The sequence below is a fragment of the Mastigoproctus giganteus genome, chromosome 2 (genome assembly GCF_048544385.1).
Source record: "Mastigoproctus giganteus isolate SK-2022 chromosome 2, ASM4854438v1, whole genome shotgun sequence".
Lineage (NCBI taxonomy): Eukaryota > Metazoa > Arthropoda > Arachnida > Uropygi > Thelyphonidae > Mastigoproctus > Mastigoproctus giganteus.
This window is the reverse complement of record NC_143576.1, coordinates 15,434,565-15,460,976: the sequence shown is the minus strand read 5'-3', so window position 1 is coordinate 15,460,976 and position 26,412 is coordinate 15,434,565. Positions and strand designations below refer to the sequence as shown.

General features: G+C 36.2%; 1 protein-coding gene across 4 annotated transcripts in view; it reads right to left on the bottom strand.

Moving 5' to 3' along the window:
• Positions 1 to 1,072: 1,072 nt before the first annotated feature.
• The window catches only part of crm (cramped chromatin regulator), a 228,781-nt gene continuing 203,441 nt past the window's right edge, over positions 1,073 to 26,412 (bottom strand). For all 4 annotated transcript variants that reach the window (XM_090388247.1, XM_090388238.1, XM_090388265.1 and 1 more), the window contains 3 exons: positions 19,821 to 20,008; positions 12,066 to 12,200; positions 1,073 to 1,367 (listed from right to left, as the gene is read on the bottom strand). In XM_090388247.1, the coding sequence (XP_090244373.1) occupies positions 1,257 to 1,367; positions 12,066 to 12,200; positions 19,821 to 20,008 (434 nt within the window). In that variant the 3' untranslated portion in view covers positions 1,073 to 1,256. The remainder of the gene's footprint in view (positions 1,368 to 12,065; positions 12,201 to 19,820; positions 20,009 to 26,412) is intronic.

The window sequence follows — 26,412 nt, the reverse complement described above, 5'->3', positions numbered from 1 at the left end:
AAATAACATTATTGTACTGAAAACTGCAATTATGATTGTTCAAGCATGGGTCATGAGAATAATCAGCTAGATACTGATTATTCTCAACTAGCAGGTTTTAAGTACACTATTTTACTCTTGCTTAATATACTATAGTAGAAATGTACTTCTTAGAAGTGAAACAGACTGTCAGTTGGTTGAGTGTTATATTATTTAATGGCATAAAGACTACTAAGTGCCTATGCCACTAAGGAAATCTGACACGAATTAAAAATTGTTATAAATTAAAATCTTAAATAATTGTGTCTGCTCCACAAACATAAAGAAATTGGCTACATCTGTAGTGTAGTAATGTTAAATGGTCCTTCAAGTGAGAAAACAATTTGAAAACTGTGTTCCTAACACTGTGATAGTGGTTGCAGTGTAATAGAATGTGCTTTACCATAAGTGAAAAATATCCACAATGAAGTGGATCTTCCGCTATGAGAAGATAAATGGTCAGATGAGTTTGCCTAATATGTGTTCTGGCAAGGACTAGCCTTTCCCCACTTTCTGCCTAATCAATCTCACGTTTGAAGCCCACAACTGTTTTTAAATTGCAATAATTTATTGCTACTCTGAGTCTTCCAGATTTACATCCATCATCCTTCACAGACTTTTTTTGTATAATTCATTTATAATCTGTATATGATACTTAATAATGAAGTTAAGTGTAGAAAGAATGTATGTTTAGCAGAGTGATCTGCATATTCATTTCCTTGGATGCCTACATGGGCAGCAGAAAATGGCTGTTTGGTCAGCATCATGCAGCACAATTAGCTATAATTCAATTTGTTTTAATGGGAATTAAACTCAAAGGAATATCCTAGATTTCAGTATATTATACATACAAAATCTTTTATTTCAAGTAAGGATTTTTAGAACCCCCACAAAAATTAAAAATTGCTAATATGATATAATTTGTACAAATTGCAATTTATTCCATATATTTATATACAGTGACAATGGCATTGAGTGATGAGAAGGATGTTGCAAATCTGTTACTATTAATTATGATGCAAGTGTGTGAGAAACAAATTAAATCTGCAAATCCAACTCTTTCAGTATTGCAATAATTAACATGCACTGATAAAGATATTAGATAAAGCACTTAGGTTGCATTTGAAAATTGAAAAATTAACATAAACCAGTACTTATCACTAAATGCCACTGAAATTTTTTAACAGATGAAAAAATATACATATGGTTGAAGAAATGCTGTACATGTTTTACAAATTTTATGTAGGTTTACTGTCAGGGGCAGATGTTATCTGGGCAGCCAAATCAGCAAATTTTGCTACATAGTCAACACTGCTCTCATTTAATAGGCACTGGAGTTGGGAATCCACCTGTAAGAATCAATTTATTGAATGAGACATAAAAATCTGCCATTTAATAATCACAGTATGAATTAATCTTGAAAAGGCACTGGTTAAGGTTTCTAATATAAAATTGTAGCAGCAAACAAAAGCAACTTATAAAAACAGTTTCTAAATCAGAACACTGTTATACTTATAACATATAAGGCCATAATGATGGCCTTATATGTTATAAGACCATCATTATGAGGCCAGCATCATTCAAAAGCACTTAGAATCAGAGAAAATTATCAGTAGATTAAAAAAAAAAAAAAAAAAGCACACCTATTATTTGGTTCAGAGTTACAGAAAATTAAGGCGCCTCCATAGCCAGATGGACAGGAGCAGCAGTGCGTAGCACACGCTTCTTGATTAGACCGGGGTTCGAGCCCGTGCCCACCAAATATGGAGGATGCGGAAAGGTCAGAGAATGACCACCGCATATCCCCGGGGCAATATGGCCTTAGTTGCTAATGCTCCTAAAAACCCAATAACAAGCAAAATTAATTAGTGCCTGGATGATTGCAGAGGGGGGGGTATTAAATGTTGCATGATGTCTGAAGGAATTCCATCCAGTCAGCCTGAATAAAATTTCATTGTGGTATCCTCAATGGTGGACATGGTTTCCCACTGCAAAGGGTAAATATATCATGGGAAAGTGATCATCACTGTAAAGGTTTCATTCAACTTCCCATGTACAAACAGGGAGGAGAGAAGAGGAGCAGACAGAAAGAGCAATGGCAGTAAACGTATGAGTAAGCACATGGTAAAAAGTATTAATCCACACGTTTAAAGGAGCAAGATTGCTATTTTTGAGCATATACTTTATAATACAACCTCTCACACTGACATCTGCACCCCCACAAAGTATGACATCCATTAATATCCCCAAGGAGAAGAGGGGAGGGGGAGGCAACTGCTTGATCAGATCATCACGGGCTGTCTGGTGGTGTCGTTTCCAGGTGATAAATAGATAGAGCAAACAGGAGGAACCCTAGTGTAATGTGAACTGCTACCACCCCTAGGTTGGTGTTAAGTGGCGTAGCTTGAAAAGGGGTATAGTTATCCACAAGGTAACTCCTCTGCAGGCAGAGCCACATCAAACAAGTTGGTTCCTGCTTACACAGGAGGGACTTGATGTCATCACTATTTCTACAAAATCCATGGCAATTCTACTGTAAAAATTTAATGTGGCCATTATTTAGGTTTGCTGGATCCATCTGTGGACTTCTGAAAGGCTGAGAGCATTGTTTTTCAGACTTGGGTTTATCTTTTCTGGAAAAGTATGGGCATTGCCTAGTATCTATTTCCTCCTCAGTAAAAAGTTTCAAGACCGAGTCTTCTGTTTTCTCATTCACTTCTACATTCATTTGTTCTTGTGACTGAAATAGTGCAGTTTTTGATTGCTTTTCCTTGCTGCTCACTTTTGGTTGTGCTGGTGCCGCAGCTGATTGGCTCTTGTGAATTGGTTTTGAATTTAATAAACAGTGGGCAAGAGGAGTGAATGACTCTGATGGTGGTATAGTCATCTCGGTTTGTGTTTCAATGTACATTTTCCAGAAATCTTCTTGATGTATGAAGGCTTGCCATTATTTATTGGTTGGATGCATTTCTGGCCTACTGATAGGAAATGTTCACATCTGTTTTTAGCTTTTGAATTTCTTTCTCTTCCTTCCAATATTGGCATGCTTGAGATATGCAGCGTTCCTCCTTGACAATTTGCACAAATTGGCATGGAAACTGAATATTACTTGCTTTCATGGTCTTTGGCACCACATCAGGCTCAGGTAGGGGAGCCACAACACGCTGTTTGTGAGTGGCTGTACTTTTGGTCATGCTTAAATAACCTGCTTTGATGGAACCTGGAGTCCATGGGATGTTGAATGTAAGGATGAGAACTCAAGTAAGAAACAAGATTCCCATCTTTGCACATCGATATTTGTTTGACAGCAGTTGCACTTTGATCTTTCAATTCAGAGGGATCTCTTCTTCTGAAACATGAAGAAGATCTCATTCTGACACAATACCACATGAGGAATTCAGAGGTTTTATGGGGGGGGGTACGATGACAGGTAATGACGTGGCTCTGTTGGGCATGTTTCACATGAGATTTCAACTAAAACATCTTCAGATCTCACAATTTTCAGAGATTATGTGGGATCCTGCCAATCCTAATCCTTTCTGGACGAAAAAGGGTAATTGTTTCATCCAGAAATCATTTTCCTGATTGCCTGTTCTTCAGTGGAATGGAGAATGAGAAAAAGTGGTGTCACCTATGGTATATATTCAGCTCTCACTGTTTTGACAGGTGTATTGACATTTTTGTTCAAATCAACTGGGGCCTTGTTGGGCCCCAGAAGAAGAAGAAGGATTTAAATTACTCATAAGAGTAAAGAAAAGTTTCTGATGTCCTCCCACCATGGAGCCCTCAAGAGGTAATACCCACTCAATAACTAGCAAGCTGCATATGTGAATGGGATGCCAAGTTTGCTTAGAGCAACATACCCACATTTCCAATAACTGTTGACCCTATTCTAAGATCAAAGGGGAGGGGACCTATTGGAATGCAGTTGACCCTAGCAGTAAGAATCACCTGCCAAGTGATCCCAATTGAGCCAGCCCTCTCACCCACAAGGATCCTTTTTTCAAGTTTCCCCAGATCACAATGCAAGGCTGCACATTTCAAATCCAATGATGTAACCCTGGAACCAAGATATGGAGCCCAGTGATGCTATCTGGAAGGCCGGCAGCAGCATCACTGGGAGGTCCTCTTTTCACATACAGGTGCCCACATCAAGGGGTCAGATATGGAGACTACATATTATACATATATATAAACATGAGCTACAGAGCTTGTTGTTGTTTGGTTTTTAGGAGCATTAGCAACTAAGGCCATATTGCTCCAGGGATATGCGGTGGTCATCCCCTGACCTTTCCGCATCCTCTGTATTTGGTGGCTCATGGGCTCGAACGCCGGTCTAATCAAGAAGCATGAGCTACGCACTGTTGCTCCTGCCCACCTGGCTAGGAGGTGCCTACAGAGCTTGTGGATAATATAATGAATGAAAGTGCAATTTTCACAGTATTAAACGATGATGATAGAACTAAAGAGTGTAAATTCAAACTAAGAGTGAAGAGTTATGAATCACTGGCAGAAGTAAAGTTGTAGTATTGACCAAATTTTATGAGGAAACTATGCTTTTGATGCACCAGCCAAAAAAAAAAAAAAAATATATATATATATTAGTATAATGATTAGAATTATTGGAATATAGGTAGATCCCCACTGGTAATCAGATACCTATTACTAAAGATTATTACCTAAGTAATCACTTAGGTAATAATCTTTTTTTTTTTTTTTTTGGCTGGCGCATCAAAAGCATAGTTTCCTCATAAAACGAGGTCAATACTAAGACAACTTTACTTCTGCCAGTAGTTATTCCATAATTATTATTGAACTTTACAATAAATAATCTTCTTTTGTAGCTTTGGTCGACTCATAACCTAATCTGCATATACTGATGTCCGATTAATATGAGTGTCTATCAGAGACAAGGCTTTGTCAGAGGTGACTGGAAGTACAAGTGCTTTCTTCTATGAAAAATCCATGCTCTCATCATTTTTCATGTTCTCATAGGGGTTTTGGATGGCTTTCTTAAAACTTGGCAGCCATAAGTTCATTTCAGTTGCATATGTTTGCTCACTTTCAGCAAATGTAATGGTGAGAATGGTTGTTTTTCTTAATTCTTATTTTATTTTGCTGCTTTCTCCAAACAATTCTGTATGGTTTGCTCTTAAATTCCAAGCCAATTTAATTGAAGACACTGATGTCAAAGGCCATCAAATGTCCTCAATGAATGTGCTCAATTTTCAGATATATTTGTTCTTCTACTCTTTTTCCCACCTCTAAGAGACTTTCTTTCAGGAACAGTACACATCTTGCAAGTGGTGAGATTGCAGTAACTTGCATACAAGTTGACAATGAATACAAAAATTTCAAAAATGCCTCTTCTATAAAGAGTGTAATGGTCCAAACCATCTTGGAATATAAAATTTTTATGCAATAATAATAATAATAATTATTACTATTATTATATTGTGGTGAGATTTGAACCCAGGTCCATGATATTGGCAGTCTGGTGTTGTAACTACTGGGCTAATCACACCCCTTATTTTTATTTATTTATTTATTTTTATAATAAATACTTCAATAATACATAATTACATAACATCTGATGGGACATGTAGAATGGGACACACAGTGCAGTGCGTGTATGTTAAATATGAATTATTTGAAAGGGATACAAATTTGAGGACCTAATTTTTATGTATTTCATTTGTCTATTAGCATTAGTAGAGGCATTTGATGCAAGAAAGCAAGCTTATGCAGCATCAGCGAAAAAAAAAAAAAAAAAACCACTTCCACTTCACCCCTCTGTTCGTTCAAAATACCTGTCCAGCTGAGCCTTAAACTTATTTAGGCTATCAACTTCCACGACAAGGGATGGAAGTCTGTTCCACCAACCAACCAACCACTCGCTGGCTAAAGGCAAATTTCCGCACGTCTATCCTACATCTGTCTTTCCTCAATTTGATTTTATGCCCTCTCAGGTGATTATTCTGAGCGAGAGGAAGAATCCCATCAGCATTGAGCATGCTCAAACCATTCAATGCTTTATACACCTCTATCAGATCACCTCACTGGTGCCTAGTCTCCAGACACTGTAATTTGCAAAACTTAAGCCTTTCTTCGTAAGAGCACCCCTTTGTTCCATTCACTAATCTTGTTCCCCTTCTCTCTCGTTCCAGCAGCTCTACATCCTTCTTGAAATGAGGCCTCCAGACCTGTATACAGTACTCTAGGTGTGGCCTGACCATTGCCTTATACAAGGGAATAATCACCTCCTTATCCCTGCTAGAAAAATTCCTATATATCATTGACAATACACCATGAGCTACTCTTGCAGCCCGTCTGCACTGCTCAGAGAACTTCATATCTGCCTGCACAACCACCCCTAGGTCCCTTTCATTCTCTACCACTGTCAGTGTAGTACCACAGAGTTGATACGTTGCTCTGGGGTTGCTGTTTCCCATGTGTAGTACTTTACATTTGTCAATGTTAAACTTCATTTGCCACCTCTCAGCCCATCTGCTCAACCTTTCCAGATCCTGTTGCAGCAGCATAGTGTCAGTAGTGTCCTTGACAACCCTGCCTACCTTTGTATCGTCTGCAAACTTCGACATTAAGCTTGATATACCATCATCAATATCATTTATGAATACAGAAAACAATAATGGATCCAACACTGAGCCCTGAGGGACTCCACTAATAACATTAGTCCACGACGAGCAGTGTCCATTGATTACCACTCTGTCTTCTCCCCCTCAGCCACCCCTTTATCCACAGCAGCAATTTGCCTCCAATGTCACACTGCTCCAATTTGTGCAGCAGTCTTCCATGTGCAACAGTATCAAACAGTGTCTATATATCAACTGGATATACAGATAAAGAAATACATAAAGAAATAAATAAAAATACATAATATAATATAATATAATATAATATAATAACATAAAATACATATTTATATGTATTAAGCATTTATATGCTTCAAAGGCTGACCACCATGATCAGCCTTTGAAGCATCTTTAACCTCTGTACTTTGGTATAAAACTGATTTACCACAAGAATGGAGTGGCCAATTGGTTCTATGACTTTGAAGTTCCTTTCACAGAAAGAGTTCTCTTTCTGTCAATCCTACACACTGTAAATATATACAAAATTTAATAAATGCCCTTGAGGGGGTAACTGATTATGGAATCCAAATGTTTGGACGATGTGCATTTCCATTCTACATGTTCTAGTAAATTTCAGATTTGATAAAAAGATAACCAGAGGAATTTTATGGCTTGTTTTTGAAAGTGCATAAAGAATCTGAAAGAAATTTCCCCCTTCTTAACTAATTCTATTGTAATGGTGGGAAAAAGCAGTAGAAGCAGCTAATTTGGCTTAACACGAAAATAACATTGTAAGGAAGAACAAAATTTGCTTAGGGCATTATTAACCAGGAGAAAATATCATTTAATGAAATTACTTAGGTTATGAATATTCTATTTTGAATGAACTACTGCCATTACGAATAAGATATTTTATTTTTATAGTGCATAATTACGGTATTACTATCCATGGAAAAAATACAAAAAATATGAACAGAAATATCTGTTAATGGACACATTATAAGTTTCTAAAGGTAGCAATGTCCTTGAGGTCCTAACTTCTACACAACACTTTTGAATAAACTACTAACAAAAGCTAAACATCTTAAGATTCATCTCTGTCTCAACACGGGGAGCTATTCAATATATACTGCTGCAGTTAAGAAGAAGAGTATTTATTTTACAATCTCTACCGCCTCTCACAAGGTTGCTCGTTTAATTAAAAAAAAAAAAAAAAAAAAAAAATATATATAGGAATGCCTTGCATAGCGCGGTTAATTCGTGCCAAAAAGATACCGCGCTGATCGAGGTATTATCAGTATGTATTTTAATGTAATGCGTTCCGACAATTTGATTATACGGGTCAATATATAGGTGTTTGTTTACTATAAATCAATGCACACGAAATTCTTGCAAAAAAAAAGAAACTAAAATGATAAAAATGAAAAATACTAGTAAATACAGTACAAATGATTTTTATTGCAGTATGTACATACCAAAAGAATATAAGTGAAGTATGTACTGTATTTTTATTTTGAAAAATAACTGATCAGCTTAGTTTGCACAGTTTTTTTTTTCCTTTCTTTTTTTTATCTGCATACATCTCTTTATAACATCGAATGTCATTTTGCAATGCCTGCCTTACTTTCATACCTCGTTCGATGTTTGGATCTAGAAGAACACTCGGCGGCATTACATTTCTTCTTTCCACTCATATTTACGTATAAAGGTGTAACGTTTTTAAAAAAATAATCTTTAATAAAAATACACAGCGAAAAATATTTGTACAGCTTACACACAATCAACAACCTCACTGCTCGGAATTTAGAGTGTTTACTAATCTATCAAAGCTAGCAGAGTCCGTATATAATGGGAGTTGTGACAACAGTCAGCGTGACCTTGAATCCATAACGCATTGGCCTACATGCTGAATATATATTCTCATTAGGAATATGATATTTTATCTTTATAGCATACTTAGTAACTTAGTATTAGTAACTAGAGGAGAACTACTAATTATTAATATTCATCTATGTAGCTCCATTATTAACATATGCCCAGCATAATGCTGGGCATATGTTAATAATGGAATTAGAATATAGCCACTGGAAATATTCTAATTTCCATGTTGGAGGCACAATGCTCCATCATTGTGCCTCCAATGACAACTAAAACAGCATGAAGTGTGTTGTCATTGTCAATGACAACACACTTCATGCTGTTTTAGTTGTCACGGTGTCTTGGCTTCTATTGATGTAGAAAGTGTACCTCATTTTCCATATACAGTAATACCCCGACTTACGCGAACTCGGAGTTACGCGGTTCTTGATTTTTTCGTTCGGCAACGCTGCCGCCCACTATCTTCAAGGTCGTTTTTCATATGTTATCGATATACGGTGCGACGGCCGAGAATGAGAGCGAAAGATGAACAAAATTCAACTTTGCTGCTTTTATGTTTTTTTATATCAGTGAAGGGGAAACACATTTCACCATAATAACGTAAAAACCAACACAATTCCAGCTATCGGTATAATCGCAAATGCAATTAGATCGAGTTTACTACCAGTTTATAACAGATTTCACTAGCAGAAACGCAACTGGATTTTTATTGTTTTATGGTAGTAACCCCTAGAAATGTGAGGTGTTAATAGTGTATCTCTGCCTTTATGGTGTTGTTTATTCAGTTGCTACATGCGCGCAGCTTTGTTTATGCGTATCAAGCGTGCCTCCTCGTTTTGTAATTGTGCTGTATTCCCTAAAAATGAGTAAAATACTTAATTAAAAGGTGTGAAAAGGAAGCGTCCTGGTGAAGACACTGCAGATTCAGAGAGAAAAAGAAAAGCAATTATCGATAAACAGAGGCGGACTGGGTCAAAAATTCTTACCCGGGAAAATTTATAATGGCCTCATACTATGGTTTATGGCCAAAATCACACTGGCCCACCGGGGTTTCCCCGGTAAGGCTTATGGCCAGTCCGCCTCTGTCGATAGAGAAAAAATATAAAATTGTGAAATTGTGAAACGCTTTGAGTGAAATGAAAGACCATGTGATATTGCACGTGCTACAGGCCTAAACGAAGCAACGGCAAAAAGCGCATGACAACTGCAAACTTGACAGATTGAAAATTGAAAAGGGCTCAATTGTAAAGGGATTAAAAATTTTAGAAAACATAAGACTCCAACGAAGAACGCGTTATAGCTACAAAGCAAGGAATAAAAAAATTATTAGCTTGCTACAAAGAAATTCTGCGTGAAAAAAAAAGAACGCGCTGTGTCGTCAGACGAATTTGCTAGATTTTATGAAGCCATCGACATCGAAATAACTTTTTAACGTAAGTCATTTGTTTTTTAATACATATTTTGTATTAATATGTATAAAGAACTGCAATTTTATTAATATTTTTCTTCTAAACTAGTGTTTTTGTTAGTCCTTGGTCCCAATTAAGCAAAATTTATATGTATTTATATGCAAAGTTGTACCCCGACTTACGCGAATTCGACTTACGCGATTTTTGTCGGACCCACCTATCGCGTAACTTCGGGGTATTACTGTATATAAAAAAAATTAAAGGGAGTGACATAATTTCAATTCTTCAGAATCAGCAATCAAAGTGACAGGGATCATTTTGTAGTAAACTGTCAAATAGGCTGCAGTTTCTACATTGCTCATAACTTCTGAGACACTAGTTAAAAATGTGCAATTAATAACACACAACATTTATATGTATCCAAGCTTTAACGTTTTTAAAAAAAATATGGTGATGTTAAAACAAGGAAGCTTTCAAGTAAAAACTTTCAAGTCCTGCCTGCACCCTTTTTCAACCTAAAATTAACCATTACCATTAAAATAGGTGCATGCTTCGGGTTGTTTTCCCTGCAGCCACTAAGTTAATGGTTATTGCTAATTCTAGGTTGACAAAGAGTGAGAGAAAGCAACACTTGAAAGCCACTTAATACCCAGGAGTTTCTGCATTTCTGTATATTAAAGCAATTTTACAAATAAATGTTGTGTTCTTAACATAATTTACTTCAATTTACCAGTTTTAGAAAGCATCTGACAGCAATCTATAACATCATAAGCATTAAATCAAATAGGAACCATTTTTAAAAGGATAGTAAAATTTTGGATGTATATTAAAGTAAACAAATTGAACTATTATAACTGCCCTTGTAAATATTTTATGGTAATTCCAAACACAAAACAACAATGGAACCAACAATTCTCCAGTACTGTGAATGTGCAGAAGGCTGGGAAGTAAAAAGCTGACAATAGACTTTCTATAGGCTCTAGCTCCCAGGAATTACCTGCATGCAGAGAAAGGCTGTTCCAGAGAAAAGAAGTAGTAGGATAATGAGGAGTTAGTTTGATTTGAACTGTGAAATGGAAGTTGATTAGTTGTGAAGCTGAAACTAGTTTAGAAGTACAAGGTGGAATTACTGATACAATTCAGAAGGGTAATGCAGATTGAAATAGCTGTAAAAATAGTTACAAAGAATAAGCTGAATTCAGTGTGAAAAGAAGTAGTGTGTGTGTGTGTGTGTGTGTGTGAGTGAGTGAGTGAGTGAGAGTGAGAGAGAGAGAGAGAGAGAGAGAGAGAGAGAGAGAGAGAGAGCATTAACTAACTTGACTGGTCTCCTTTGTGTAGAGTCAAGTAACCTTAGTATAATTTTAGAGATATTTCTCCAGATGGGAGAACAGCATTTCATGACAGACAGAGCAGATTTAAAATTTGTAGAGTTTTGCAGTTAGTAAAAGAAAAATAATGCAAAGAGGGGAAATAACACAGAAGTTAAGGGTAATTAAATTAGATCGATCTGTTCTCTAGAATCCTGAATGTTGTTGAAGGTAAGCACGGGAACCACAAATTCATTTTTAAGGATAATAAGACAGGGTTGTGGTTTCAGAAGAAAGCTGCATCCAGTAATGCTTCTAATACAAAATAATGCTCTGGCAAGGTAACTTCAGAGAATAGTATCAATCTGGCTTATGTGATTAAATTTCAAATTTAACTATAACTGACTGCCTGAGCATAGGGAAAGGAAGGTAATAATGGGAGAAGACAGAGAAACATCTTACCTGCAGTGAAAGAGTTAAAAATGATACTGGTAGTAGGTTTAATCCTTTCATGTTCCAGGTGATGAATAACAATGCAATTAAAATACTGCTAACTTAAATTTTTAAAAAAAAATTGTAACATGACTCAGGAATGCTGCAGTATATATAATGAAGAACTGCTTCTGAGGAAGACAAGGTATCATGATTTTTTGTTAAAACAGTGTAATTTATAATACATTGTTTTTAGAAGGCATCATAACAGAAGGTGCATAAAGCAAAAGCTGCAACATATGTAATGCAAAATAACACACCCACACAAAATGAAATTTGCTATTACTTTTGCAGCTGACAATTTTTTAAAATTCAACAACTTCTCAAATATTTTCATAAAAGAAAAACCTAAGATTACAACTTACATCGGGAGCAAGCCGAACTATGGGATCTAAGTTAGAATTTTCTGTGACCAGGTTGCTTGTTGCAGTTGACACTCTCACTGTTTTGCAGGGGGACTCTAACGTGTTCAGTAAACTACTCAGTGAAAAGTCTGCACTCTGTAAATAAAAACTATATACTCAAAATTTATTCTTAAAAATCACAATATAATTTTTGAAAAAGAAAATTAATATGCTTCCATACTATTTTGTGTCTGGAATTACCTTAAAAAAAAAACAAAAAGAGAGAAGGTAATCATAAATAATTATGCCAAGGAAACCTTGAATCAGCTGAATATGGCAAAGCCTACTGGGAACGTCAATTAACAATGAATTTGCATCCATTAGGTCATAATTTTCAGTAAAAACACATGAAGTGCAGTTTGAAAAAATAAAACTATTTATGCACTATAAATTAAATGTGGAGGATTTTAACCGAATTGAGAGAAATGTTGGCTGATTGATTTAGTAAATGTATCCTAACTGGTTCAAATCAAAGTGGTGGAATAAGAGGTGCCAGTCCAGAGAACTATTACCTAGATCAAAGATAAGTATCAAAAATTGAATATGTGTGTATCTGAAAAGAAAAAGATATACTATGTGAGAAGGGCTAGGCACTAAACTGCTTTCCTTTGAAAAGAGTTCAAGGAACTTTAGTAAGTAGTACTTGACCTAAATGGATGTTAGATGAACTATTGAGATACATGGCAGAGAAGAAAAGTGCATAGGATGCATATAAATTACCACGTAATACAGAAGCCTATAGTAGATATAAATTAGTCTATAATCAAGTCACAAAGGAGGTTAGGCAAGCAAAGGCAGATTATGAGAAGTTTCTGGCAAAGAATGCAAAGAAAAACAGCAAAGACTTCAATGCTTATATTAATAGTAGAAGGAAGGGGTTGAATCAAATTGGGCCACTTGATGTCTATGGGTTAACTGTTGATGACCCTACTCAGCTTGCAGACAAATTAAATAGACATTTTGCATACACACTCACACATGAGGAATTTTATAGGAAAGGGGATGACTTGAACAGACTTCAAATATGGTCTAAGAAGTGGCAGCTATGTTTTAATGCTGCTAAATGAAAGGTTTTATACTTGGGGAATAGCAACCCACAAATAAATTATACACTTGGTGGGGTTGAATTAAAAACAGTGGAGGAGGAAAGGGATCTGGAGTTACAATACAGCCAGATAGGAAGTTTTCTGAACAGTATAAACAGGCAGCCAGGAAAGTCCACAGTGTCCTATCGATGATTTATCGAACGTTATCCTGCAGTGATAGGAAGGTCATAATCCCGCTGTATAAGGCAATTGTAAGACCACATTTGGAACACTGTTCAAGTATGGAGACCACATTTGAAAAAAGACATTGAGCTTCTTGAAAGGGTCCAAAGATGGGCAACTCAAATGGTGAGATCGACAGAAGGATGACAGTATGAGGAAAGACTCCGATTACGTGTGCTACAGAGCTTGGCAACCAGGCACCTCCGAGGTGACCTGATTGAGGTTTACAAAGCTCTGAGAGGGATTAGTAAAATGAATGAAGTTGGAATTCTAACTGTTTTAAATAATTCCAGAACTAGGGGTCATAAATTCAAATTACAAGGCTTGAGATTTAGATTAGATTGTAGGAAGTTTTCTTTTAGCCAGCAAGTCGTTGACTGCTGGAGCAAGTTGAATAAATTCAACAGTCAAATGGATAGTTACCTGTGAGGAGGGAAGTATATAATTTGTGTTTTCTTATCTACTTTTTTTTTTGCTAGTGCAGCAAAAGCCTGTGGCTTCCTTGCGCTACATGGCAAATACTTTACATATGGGAAACAGCATGTCTTGTCAACTGCTCATGGCCCAGTGTGGTAAAGGAGTACAAACAATAGTGGGTGTCAAACAGATCAATCACCATATGAAAGAACTGTTAAGGATTACACAAGTGGATGTTCGTGGTGAGCAAAGGGTGCAGTGTGTTGTATGGGCTCAATGGCAATTTACCATGTGGCAGTTTATATCACAATACAATAATAATATCTCAAATGACGATACGCTGCACACCCAGATGAATGTATTCCACAGTAGATGACCCAAAATATACCATTTCCTCATCGACAGCAAATGATATGGTGTCAATATGCTGGTTTGACACTGGAAGATGGGAAATGAGTATGCTGGCCAGATGGGTCCAACGTGTTGACGGACGCCTTCATGTGTGGTACAAGAAAAACAAGTCCATGTACCCACTATTCGGGCAGGTGGTGGCAGTTGCTTAATATGGGGGCATGTTTTTCTGGCAAGAACTATGACTCGTGCTGCATAAGGACACGTTTTACTGGTGAGATCTACTGGCAGCTCTTAGATAATGCACATTGTCATTGGGCTCACACTGTGCACAAGTGGTTTGAGGAACACAATGATGATATCCCCATCTTGATTGGCCTCCAAATTTGCTCGACCACAATCCAATTGAACATGTGGAATGTTTTGGAATGGGAAGTGAAGTATTTGTACGGACATGCAACTGTAATCTATTCCACACTGTAAGAAGCCTTGCAGGGAGCATGGCCGCAGATCCCTATGGATGTCTTCAAACATCTAGTGGAGTCAATGCCTAAGTGAATAGTAACAGTTATTCGTGTGAACAGTGGCCCAACGCTGTATTAGGTAGGTGCTCATAATTCAGTGATCACTGAAAAAAAGTCACACATTTCTATTATTCACAATGGTCCACTCTAAATTATTCTGCAACAGCCTACTGGGGAAGTGTGATTGATGTCTTGTACACCCCAACTGTGTCTACTCTAACTGACACTGGAAAAGGATTAATTCAATTATCTATACCAGTGCTATCCAACTGGTGGCACTTCAGTTCGTTTTGTGTGTTTTTTGAGAATGTTCTTCCATTTCCCAAAACGTTTTTTTTTTTGTTCTTAAAAAAAAAAAACAGTGATTCTTGATTTTGCCATGATATCTAGTAAATATATTAAATTTAAATAAGTGGCTTTTAACCTAGGTCTAATTTTTATTTCTTTGCTTGTGTTTCATAAATCTAATCAGTGTAGGGTAGATATTTCTATGGTATATATTATATATATATACAGGGTGTCTCAAAAATATTGGTACAAACGTTTAGGGGAGGTAGGTAACATCTAAAGGAATCTGAATCGCATAGGAACCCATAATCGGAAACGTCACGGGAAAGTAGCAGAGGCGCAAGAAGCAGAAATGACACAAGACAGTAATTAGTGGCAAACATTTATTTGACATAATATTAACAACGGAGTACGAGATAGATGCATTTCATGATGTTACAACAGATGCTCGAAGGTTCCACCATGAGACGCGATGCATGCATGACACCAATGCAGCATGGATTGGCAGACACGGTCGAACACACCTGGAGTTTCTTTGACAGTAGCAGCAGCGCAGACGAGTCTCGCCATGAGATCCATTTCCGTCTCCACAAGCGATTCATATACCATAGATTTGAGGGCCCCTCCCCCCACAGAAAGAAATCAAAGCTCGATAAATCAGGTGAATGTGGGGGCCAGGCAACGGGTCCACCACAGCCAATCCGTCGACGCCCAAAACGCCTGTTCAAATGGTCATGAACACACCTTCCATAATGGGCAGGCGCCCCGTCATTTTGAAACCAAATGTTGCATCTCACATTTACTGGAACATCATCAAGTAACCCTGGTAGAACTTGTTCAAGAAAGATCCGATATTTAGCAGAGTTCATGCAGGATGGTAATAGGTACGGGCTTACTAAGCAGTCACCGACCATACCTGCCCACACATTTATTGCGAAGTGATGTTGTGCCGAATGGGAGCACACACTGTGTGGGTTATCGTGAGCCCACACATGAGCATTGTGCTGATTGAATAAGCCTCATCTGTGAACAAAACATAGGCTGGAAAATTCAAGTCTTGTTGAACACTTTCTTAGAGAAACCACTGCGCAAAAGCCACACGTGCAGGATGATCTTGGGGGAGCAGTAACTGAACCCTTTGGAGATGAAAGGGGTGTAAGGAATCGTCGTGCCAGACATGCTGTACACTGCAATGAGACACTTCTAAGGCAGAGGCAACGGCATGCATGCTGGTAGTAAGATTATTCTGGATGGCGTTCAACACACTTTCTTCCATGGGAGTTTGTGTCGAACGTGGTCTGCCTGCACTACTCCTGTTACCTCTAAATGACCCATAATCGCACAAATTTTGATGCACACGTGCAAACAAATGGTGGTCCGGTACATGTCTGTCTGGGAAGCGTTCTCCATAAATTCGTTGAGCGGTTCGTCCATTGCCCTCTGCTAATCCATACACTAGGTGCATGTCTGCCAGCTCACAGTTCGTATATCGATGCATGCTTTTCGTGCGGCAACTACTGCTTGAATGAGTAAACCAGAAATTTTCCCTCTAGTGAACTGATGAACGGCGCGGTTTACCGACTTACGGTGACATTTCCGGTTATGGATTCCTATGCGATTCACATTCCTTTAGATGTTACCTACCTCCCCTAAACGTTTGTACCAATATTTTTGAGACACTGTATTTAAAAATAATTATATATATATATATTTTTAAAAATGAGGCCCACAAGCAAAGGTACGAGTCAATACCAAAGATACAATGCAGCCTTTCAGGATTATTTCTACCCCACCACCTGGCTTGATAATCAGAATTGCTATGAGGAATTATTATAATGCCACAAATGACTTTGGACCACTGTACATCGATTCCTTCTTCTTCTTCTGAAGGTATAAAAATAGATATTTTGCACATAAGTTTGAAGCCTTATCTCTGAAAAATATCTATTTCTTTATCTTCAGTAATACTGAGAAGTATTAGAAACTTTTATTTTTATTTTTTGTTTGTATGAAATCAAATTGTTTCAATTTAGTTAAAAAAAAAGTCAGAATAGCATTATTGGATAAAGAATAAGTTTTTCCAAATATGATTATATTGAAGTTAAATAATATTTATTTAGTTATTTATAGATAACAAGTTGGGCAACTTGTTATCTATAAATTCTATGTGAAGCTAGCAGACTTTTGGCTGATGTAAGGAAACATACTTTGGTCTTAGGAATTCATAACAGAATGTCAACTGGTTGCCAAACTAAGCCACAATTCACCAAATTTATTCATAAAATTGTGCAATTTTTCTGCCACGAACATATTAAATATCTGATGTTGTAACACTTCATTGGATCTTACAGCATACAAATTACCTCAATGGTATATCGTGTAAACTCGAATAAGTGTTTTTTTTTAATCACACGTATAAAACACCTTGAGTAAAGTTTTACCAGACTGTCCTATTTTGATGTTCAACACATACTGCCTTTGCACTTATCTCTCACTGGTCCTTTGTAACCATGATTGACAAAGAAAGTGCCTTTACTAATTTACTGACAAGGAAAAGAGAAGGTCAGTGTTTTGGCTTCTGTTTCTAGACTCTATTTAATGATGCGAGTAAGTTGAAAATGCATAAATTATTTTCTTTGAAAATATACCTTTGATTATATTAGTTTTTAATAAAGTTTAAGTTCTTTTATTAATCTTTGCTGGGCAGTATTTTTTGGGTTGCACTAGAAATGAAAACCTGCAGAATAAAGGGTTTTTTTTATTATTTATTTTTTATGACTAACTGAACAATTACAGCAAGCTATTCTCAGGTGTTTATTACAGCCATATTCATTAACAAAATTAAGAGAGTTCTGATTTTAATGTCTTATCTTAATGATCAATGATATTATTTTTTGTGCAAAGAAAAAGATGGAAAAAACAGTGCTTTTGTAAAAATTCATAAGAACTCAATGCTACCAAGTGTAGTATGACAGTACAACACAGAAGGGATCAAACGGAGTCAAAAAGATGGATTCTCTGTTGTAAATGGAGTAAGTTTTCAGCTGGGAGCTCAGTGGAGTATATAAACTATAAAAGGAAATCTCATACCTTTATGTAGGAACAGAATTCTCTCAACACTCACGTTGAAAGGATTATGTCATTATATAATTATACGAATAAATGCCCCATATTTAACATTAAATAAAATCAGTTACGAAAATTACATTAAAATTATATAAATAAATACTTATTAAAAGATTGTCATGCATTCAATTCTCATCCCCAACATAACAAAGTCGACAGCCATCAAACACCCCCAAAAAACCCAAAACCAATATTGCATGTTAACATAAGAACTGAAAACAATTGTCAGATTTATCCTTAAAAAACAAGGGTTAAAATATCTAAAATCATAAAATTGTCTAACCTCCTTATAAGAGAGCAAACTTATTCGGATACACTCCGTGCTCACAAGAAGTAAAGTGTTTTTTGTGAATGATACCCACCCTTTTTTTATACTTAAACCTATCAACTACCTGATATGAGATTATTTTTACTAAACCAATGTGTTCACAAATGCGCACAAAAGTCCACAAGGATGAAATGAGGTTATATTTGCATTTAACCTCATTTCAAGAGTTTCAGCGTTCAATAATTTAATATATTCATGTTACGTACTTAAAACATTCGCTTCATTAAAAAGAAAACCATGGCTATCATTGATAGCATGGAAAGCAAGTTCCGAGGCATGTCTTCTTGCCCTGACTGATGCTGCATGTTGTTGTATCCTCATTGAAAGATAATTCTGTGTTCAAAACCAATCTATAAGGAATTACATTTGCCGCAAGTAATATTGTAAATTTCATTGTGTGAATCCATGGTTGAAATGAAGTCCACTGCTCTATGTTTCAAAACAACATGGAGTTTACTAATCAGTTGGGCAACTATCTTAAATTCTGTTTTTAAATATATTAACAAATTGTTTGTACCAATACTGTACATATGGAACTTTAATAATAAAATATTTCTGTTCAGATCTATTGTTCATTATACCAGTCTCTAGTTTATGTTTTGCTTGTTGTCTTACCTTCATAATGGTACCAAATGTGTAACCCCTATTTAGAAATCTTTACACAAGTTCCATAAGTTCATCTAGTAATAACTCCTGAGTAGAGCTATATTTATATGCGTTATAAAATTGATTAAAAATTATACTCCTTTATATGTGAATGGATGATAGCTAAAACAGGGTAAGAATTTGCAAGTATTTGTTAGTTTCCTATAAAGTTTACTTCTTGTGAGCACGGAGTGTATCCGAATAAGTTTGCTCCCTTAAAAGAAGTTTAGACAATTTTATGATTTTAGATATTTTAACTTATGTTTTTTAAGGATAAATCTGACAATTGTTTTCAGTTCTTATGTTAACATGCGGTATTGGTTTTGGGTTTTTTTGGGGGTGTTGATGGCTGTTGACTTCTCCTGGCTTTTCCTGATGCATTATGTTGGGGATGAGAATTGAATGCATGACAATCTTTTAATAAGTTTTATTTATATAATTTTAATATAATTTTCCTAACTGATTTTATTTAATATTAAATATGGGACATTTATTCGTATAATTATATAATCACATAATCCTTCCAACGTGAGTGTTGAGAGAATTCTGTTCCTACATAAAGGTATGAGGTTTCTTTTTATAATTTATAATAATAATATTAGTAGGACATATTGAGCTTTATCGCTCTTACGATCTTAATTAGTAACACACATATAAATATATTCCTTAAAATAGTAATTTGATAAGTGACAGCAGCATGTTGTACAAGATTTAAAGACAATTCATACACTAATGGACACCATTAATGAAAACAAGTCATATGTATTACCTCCCCATTTAGCCACTGGCCTTCTGGACCTGGAGAACTGATTCTAAAATGGCTGGATGAAGGGCTGTGTGGTGGGGTAGATGGCCTTCCTGCATTGCTCCCAAGACATGACGTAATGGCAGGAGATTCTGTAGCATTAGATGAACAAATCTTGTTAGAAGGCAATGCTGAAGTAAGTCCAAATGCAACTACAAAGAACAATACAAAGTAATTCAAAATTCATTTATGATACACAGGGTGTTTCAAAAATGATGGTCAACAATTTAAAGGTGAAAAGTCCCAGTGAACATCGGGCCACAAATGAATCGTTTTCGAGATAATGGACATTTTCTGTTAAGATCCGCCACTGACTATGGGAGCACTAGTTTAGCAAAAAGCTGTGAATCTTTTGCTAAGGGTGGTTTTATTAAACATAAGATAATACATTTTTAATTTTTGGTTTCACCACCACAGTATTTTACACATGTGACATGTTGCAGGATGTTACAAAAGGTGTTCAAAAAATGCGTCTTTGCATCCATACGCAGCTTTGTAGCCTTCTCCGCATTGAGTAGCGAATCCTCTCAGGCATTCCTGGGTCATTTCTGATTTGCTGAAAGGCTCCTTCAACCCGACGCTGCAATTTCTCAACTATGTTAATGTCAGAAGTGTACACCAAGCTTTTTACAGGACTCCAGATACAAAAATCCATAGAATTTAAGTATGGTGATTTGGGAAGCCACATTACAGGCCCACCTCTACTTATCCACCATTGATCATACCTTCTAGTTAGATAACGAGTCACAACTCAAGCAAGCGGCGCCTCGGTAGCCAGGTGGGAAGGAGCAGCAGTGCGTAGCACACGCTTCTTGATTAGACCGGCGTTCGAGCCCGTCACCACCAAATACAGAGGATGCGGAAAGGTCAGAGAATGACCACCGCATATCCCGGAGCAATATGGTCTTAGTTGCTAATGCTCCTAAAACCCAAACAAACAAAACAAAACAAACAAACAACTCAAGCAAAATGTGCCAGTGTGCCATCATGCATAAACCACATGTTCTGGGGTTGCTGAAGTGGAACATTATCATCATCATCAATGAGATCTGGAAGAACATTCTGCAGGAACTGAAGGTACAGCTTGCCTGTTTGGCAGAAAGTGTGGTCCAATTAGCCGGTCTCCTAGTAGTCCCGCCCAGGCATTCAACGAGAGAAACGTTGCTGATGTCATGACTCGTGAATTGCATTAGGATTTTTGTTGGACCAAACGTGACAGTTATCAAAATTAAAAATACCATCACAAGCAAACCCAGCTTCATCAGTGAACAAAATGTTGTTTAAAAATTGGGGGTTCAGGACACACTGTTGTTGCATCCACTGGTAGAAGTTCACTCTGGGAGGGTAGTCTGTATTGCTGAGACCTTGTACATGCTGGATATGGTAGGGGTACAGTAACTGGTGATGTAAAATTCACCACACACTGCTATGACTCAGTACACGCTCTTGCAGAGCAACCCCACCTTGTAGAAATTTCTGGATTTTGTTCTATTCTTTCTAACACCTTTTCCTCAACATCAGGTATTATGCTTCTGAGCCTTCAAGCATAAAATTTACTTGATAATGCTATCACTTTGCATCTGCAAAGATAATATTTTTTGCATTCAACATTATAGGGTCATGTAGTAATTTATAACTAATTAATGAATTATGCTATTTAGTTATAAATTTCTAGAATTTATTATTCAATTCTAGAAATACAATTTTTAGAAATTTCCAAACACAACCTGTAAACCCATATTTAGAGACAGAAGAGGAAACTTTTTATTTTGAGAAAATCTGCTCAGACCTTGATGAATGTGCACCTGTTGGGGAAATTCTTCTTGGTACAAACGTGCAGCCTCGAGTGCACTGCCGTTGGCTTTACCATACATGAAGTGCAGGTCTGCATACTCTTGCTGTAACCTCTTTCCATGTTGACTGTCCATTGACAAGTACTAGTATGCTTGCTATGTCTCAGAGCATTGAGAGAGGGGAAAGGGAGAGAATGAACATAACCTAACCTAAACAAACCAGTTAGTGGTGGATCCATGTGCAATATCTTGAAAATGATTCGCTTAAGGACCCATATTTACTACGCTTTTTTAGCATATTGTAGTCTGTACAGTTCACCTATAAATTACTGACCATCACTTTTGAAACACCCTGTATATTATCATTAATATTACTAAAAACAGGAATAATAAACTTGAATAATATTGGTCTAAATCACATAAACTGAAAAGATATAAATAGAGAGTAAAATCTCATTAATTCATAGTACAAGATAAAGGTATTGGTTCTTAGAGAAAATTTTAATCCAATACTCTATTTATTAACATTGTACTGAATTTTAACAATTTTCACCTAAAATTTCAAGAATCTTTTAGTTTTGTTTGGTAGATATCTGTAAACAGATGATTGTTATGTTAATTTATATGTGAGAATGATATAATTATTATTATACAGTAGAACCTTACTAATTGGTCACCTTCGGGACCAGAGGGGTGACCAATTAGCAAAATAGACCATTTAGTGAGAGAGTAAATAAAAAGTCAATTTGTAACCGTAAAAAACTAAGAATTATTTATTTAGATTAAATTTTAATACATATACAGTAATTTAAAAAAATTACATACATGTATATTTAAGAACACTTTTAACTTAATAAAAAAAAAAGAAAGAAAACTTATTTACATTACAGTAATTTGAAGTTGTACATACATAATTTATTTGTTTAAAAAAAAAATCTGTTATTTTTGTTTGTTTTTGGTATTGTCGGTGTTTTTCAGTAGCCAAGTTAAAAATTTATTGTAGTAAAATTATTTTTGGCATTTCTGCTTCTTCTTGGCATTCACACCAATTGATTATATCTGTCAGGGATTGACTGGCTTCCTTATGGGAAATGGTAGATTTTGTGGGCCTGTCGTCTTCTTCATCTACTACTTCAGTAAATCCCGCAGAAACATAGGAGACAATTTCATCATCCATAAAAATTTCGTAACCTACATCTGTTGTGTCTATATCGCACCAATTTTTGGATATCGTCTTCATTTAATTTTTAGAATATTGGCAAGGACCTGCAAATTTCTATTAAAACTGGTGGTGTGAGAGTCAGGTTGTACTGTTTGAGATGGCCAGAGATGGCTTATTCCAGGCAGATTTTAGCATCTTTTCAGGAACGCTTTGCCACACATCAGTTGCATTATAGATAGCATCCTTTATAGTATATTCCTTCCAGAACTGTTCTACCTCTAAATCGTTTTCACATAGTGCCAAGTTGTGTAAAAATAATTTTCTATACCACCTCTTAAAACTCTCTATAATGCCCTGGTCCACTGGCTGTAAGAGCAGAGCATTGTCCATTATCAAAAGGGCTTTTTCTTGGAGGTTTTTTTTTAAGGTAAGAAAGAACTTGGGGACAAAATTCTTCTGTAAACCATTGCTTAAAAATTTCTTTGTTCATCCATTTTGGGTATAATGTTTTACAGGCAGTAAATTATAATTCATGTTCTTAAAAGCATGTGGTTTTTTTGCCTTGCCGATTACTGCTAATGTCGTTCTGTGGCCTCCACTAGCATTGGAACAAACAAGAATTGTTAAACGCTCTTTCTTTACCTTAAATCCTGGGGCTGAAGATTCTGACCTAGATGCCAGTGTTTTTTGAGGAAGTGCTTATAATCCTGATTCATCACAATTATACACCTGTTCCACGCACAATCCAAGATCACTAACATGGGCACTTAGTTTTTCAAGATAATGCACTAGGATTTCACTGTTAGCACTCATCTTCTCTCATTCAATCCGTAGTTGCCAAATACCGTGCCGCTCCTTAAACCCATGGGGCCAACCTTGACTTGCTTTAAAATTTGGGTCACCGTTCAATTTTTGATTCATTTGGAGAACCTTTTCGATGATAATTGGTCATTTAATAGAATCCTTTGGGAGCACTGCTGTGCAAACCATATAAACATGGCTTCGTCCAATTTGCCGAGTATTGCTGTAGTCAGCCTTTTTCTTTTCGAAATGTTTCCATCAGCAGCCTTTGTTTTGCACATAAATTCTTCAATTTTGTCCCCATTCTTTTTTATATTATTAATTGCGGTACGTGCGACTCCATACATTTCCAAGAGTTTTGATGCACTTTCACTTTTACGAGGACATTGTAAAATTTCATATTTTTTCGGCAAATCCAGACTTTTATGAGTACGTTTAACAGACATGACTTAAGTCACTCAAACACACTTAGAAACTTGAAATTAAGAAGGACTATGTGACAGCTCTAATGGAATACATACTGACTAAAAACTAAGTCACAGTGGAAGGGGAGGAAGAACTTCTATGAATTAGCTCTGAACAGCCAGCTAGGAAACGATCACCCTTGTTTTTTGTTTACTATTCGGGGAAGGATGGTTTTACTGAGATATGTTTGAATCAGTATCTTTCAATTGAGTTCTGAGAAACACGGTAATGACTTTGTTCCCTGTTATTTTCTTTCCCGCCCGCTTCCTACTCTATCACAAATATGCATTAGATTTGGAAATCAAAAATATATCAAGATAATTCCGGAAAAAAAAAAAACTGGTCCTACAAAGGTGACCAATTACAGAGGGAGACCATTTAGCGGGTGACCATTTAGTGAGGTTCTACTGTATATTGATATGCTAATTTATCATATGAGAATGATAGCAATTGCACCATGGAGAAATTAAATCAATTTATTGCATGTAATAACATTTTGTTAATTTTTTTTATACAAGCTGTACATTAAAATAAGTGCTATGTTGCTTCTTATTAGGCATGTTTGTTATAAATACATGTAGTCAGTTCTGCAAACTGCAGCATCTGGAGACTAGGTATCTGCAAGGAAATATTGTGTTTTAAGACCAAGTGTTTGAATAGACTGAGTAAGCTCAATGCTGATGAAACTGTTTCTCTTGCTCAGACTACACACACACAAGGGAGTATAAATTCAAACCGAGGAAGGATGGTTGCAGGATGGATGTGCAGAAATTTGCCTTCAGCCAATAGGTGGTAGACTGCTGGAACAAACTCCTATCTGGTGTTGTAGAGGTGAGTAGCTTGAATAAATTCAAGGAAGAGCTATACAAGCTGTTAGAAGAGGTGGAAAAGTGATATAGAAGTGGGGTTTTTTTTGCCAATGCTTTCGTGCATCATTTTACACTACTAACACATGTGCAACTATAGTATTCATCATGTCTGTCCATCCATATGTAACAGACCGACTCCTAGTGGACAGTGGATGAATTTTTGTGAAATTTTATAATTTCACAAAAGATTTTTCTTTTGTGAAAGAAAAGAAAATAAGACAAATAGAAAGCCAGTATTTATTATTTCTTTTTCCCAAAAAAAATTGTATGAAAAAAAGAAATTCATAGTTTAAATGTAGTTTTAATGCAGCACTGTTAGCCTTGGATAGTCCTTGCATGCATCACATGTATTGTTATGCAAGACTTTTGAATGTGGTGCTGTTTGTGAAGAAATTCACAGATACAGACAGAGAGAGAGAGGGGGGGGGAAGGGAAAAAGAGTTTGATTTGATTTGGATTTTATTGGGGCATTAGCAACTAAGGCTATAATGCGCCAGGGAAAAAGAGTATACAGGTGAAGAGAAATAAATATTATGCACTTGAAATTAAACTGAATGGCCAAGTTTAGAGAACATAAAACTGTAAAGTTTTATTAAGTGTTCTATAAAGTTATACAGGTGAAGCTCTTTAGAGCAACCCTCTTATTAAGGTCCCAACATGTTATAACGTCCTATATGGTTGGTCCTGGCCAATTTCTCATTAACCTAATGCTATTTTACATTCAGTATAATGATATTGAAAATAAAAGGAATTCTCTAAAACGATCATAAATTTCTATCTCTTAATCTGAATTTTTACTTTTTTATTACGCTCGCTCTGCTGCTCCTTCCCACCTGGTTATGGAGGTGCCACTTTTTTATTACAATATTTGCTTTTAAAAATGACAGAATGCTTCAAACATATTGAAGTAATTGACGAGCTTGCAGCCAGACCATGAAAAATCATTTGTTAAGATATTCCACAGAGCAGTAATGAAATGAACATTGGCTAGAAGCTAATTCATTATTTAGAGTGTATGTTTATTGGTATGGCTCCAAGAAGGCGGACAGCTTTACCAATGACAGATAAAATTAAGATTTTGCAAGTTGTAGATAATGGTGTACATTCTAAGACTGATGTCACCAAACAGTTCGTCATTCTGAAAGATTGGAAAAAGATTGAAAGTTTGGAGAGAAATCTGCTGCACCACCAGATAGGATTCGAGCATGAAAGTTGAAGTATCCGGATCTTGAAAAGGTATTTCTGGAAGGTATTTCTGGAATGATGATGAGTGCAAAAAACATTCCTGTAGATGGTAATCTTTTAAAAGCTAATCATTTGTGCATCGAATGGATATTGAAGAATGTCTTAAAAGTAAAATTCAATGTGAATTCAAACATCCTGCAGGCAATGTATTTATGTGTTTCAGCATGGGACAAAGCTGATGAAAAAGTGATCACCAACTGCTTCAAAAATGCTGGCTTTAC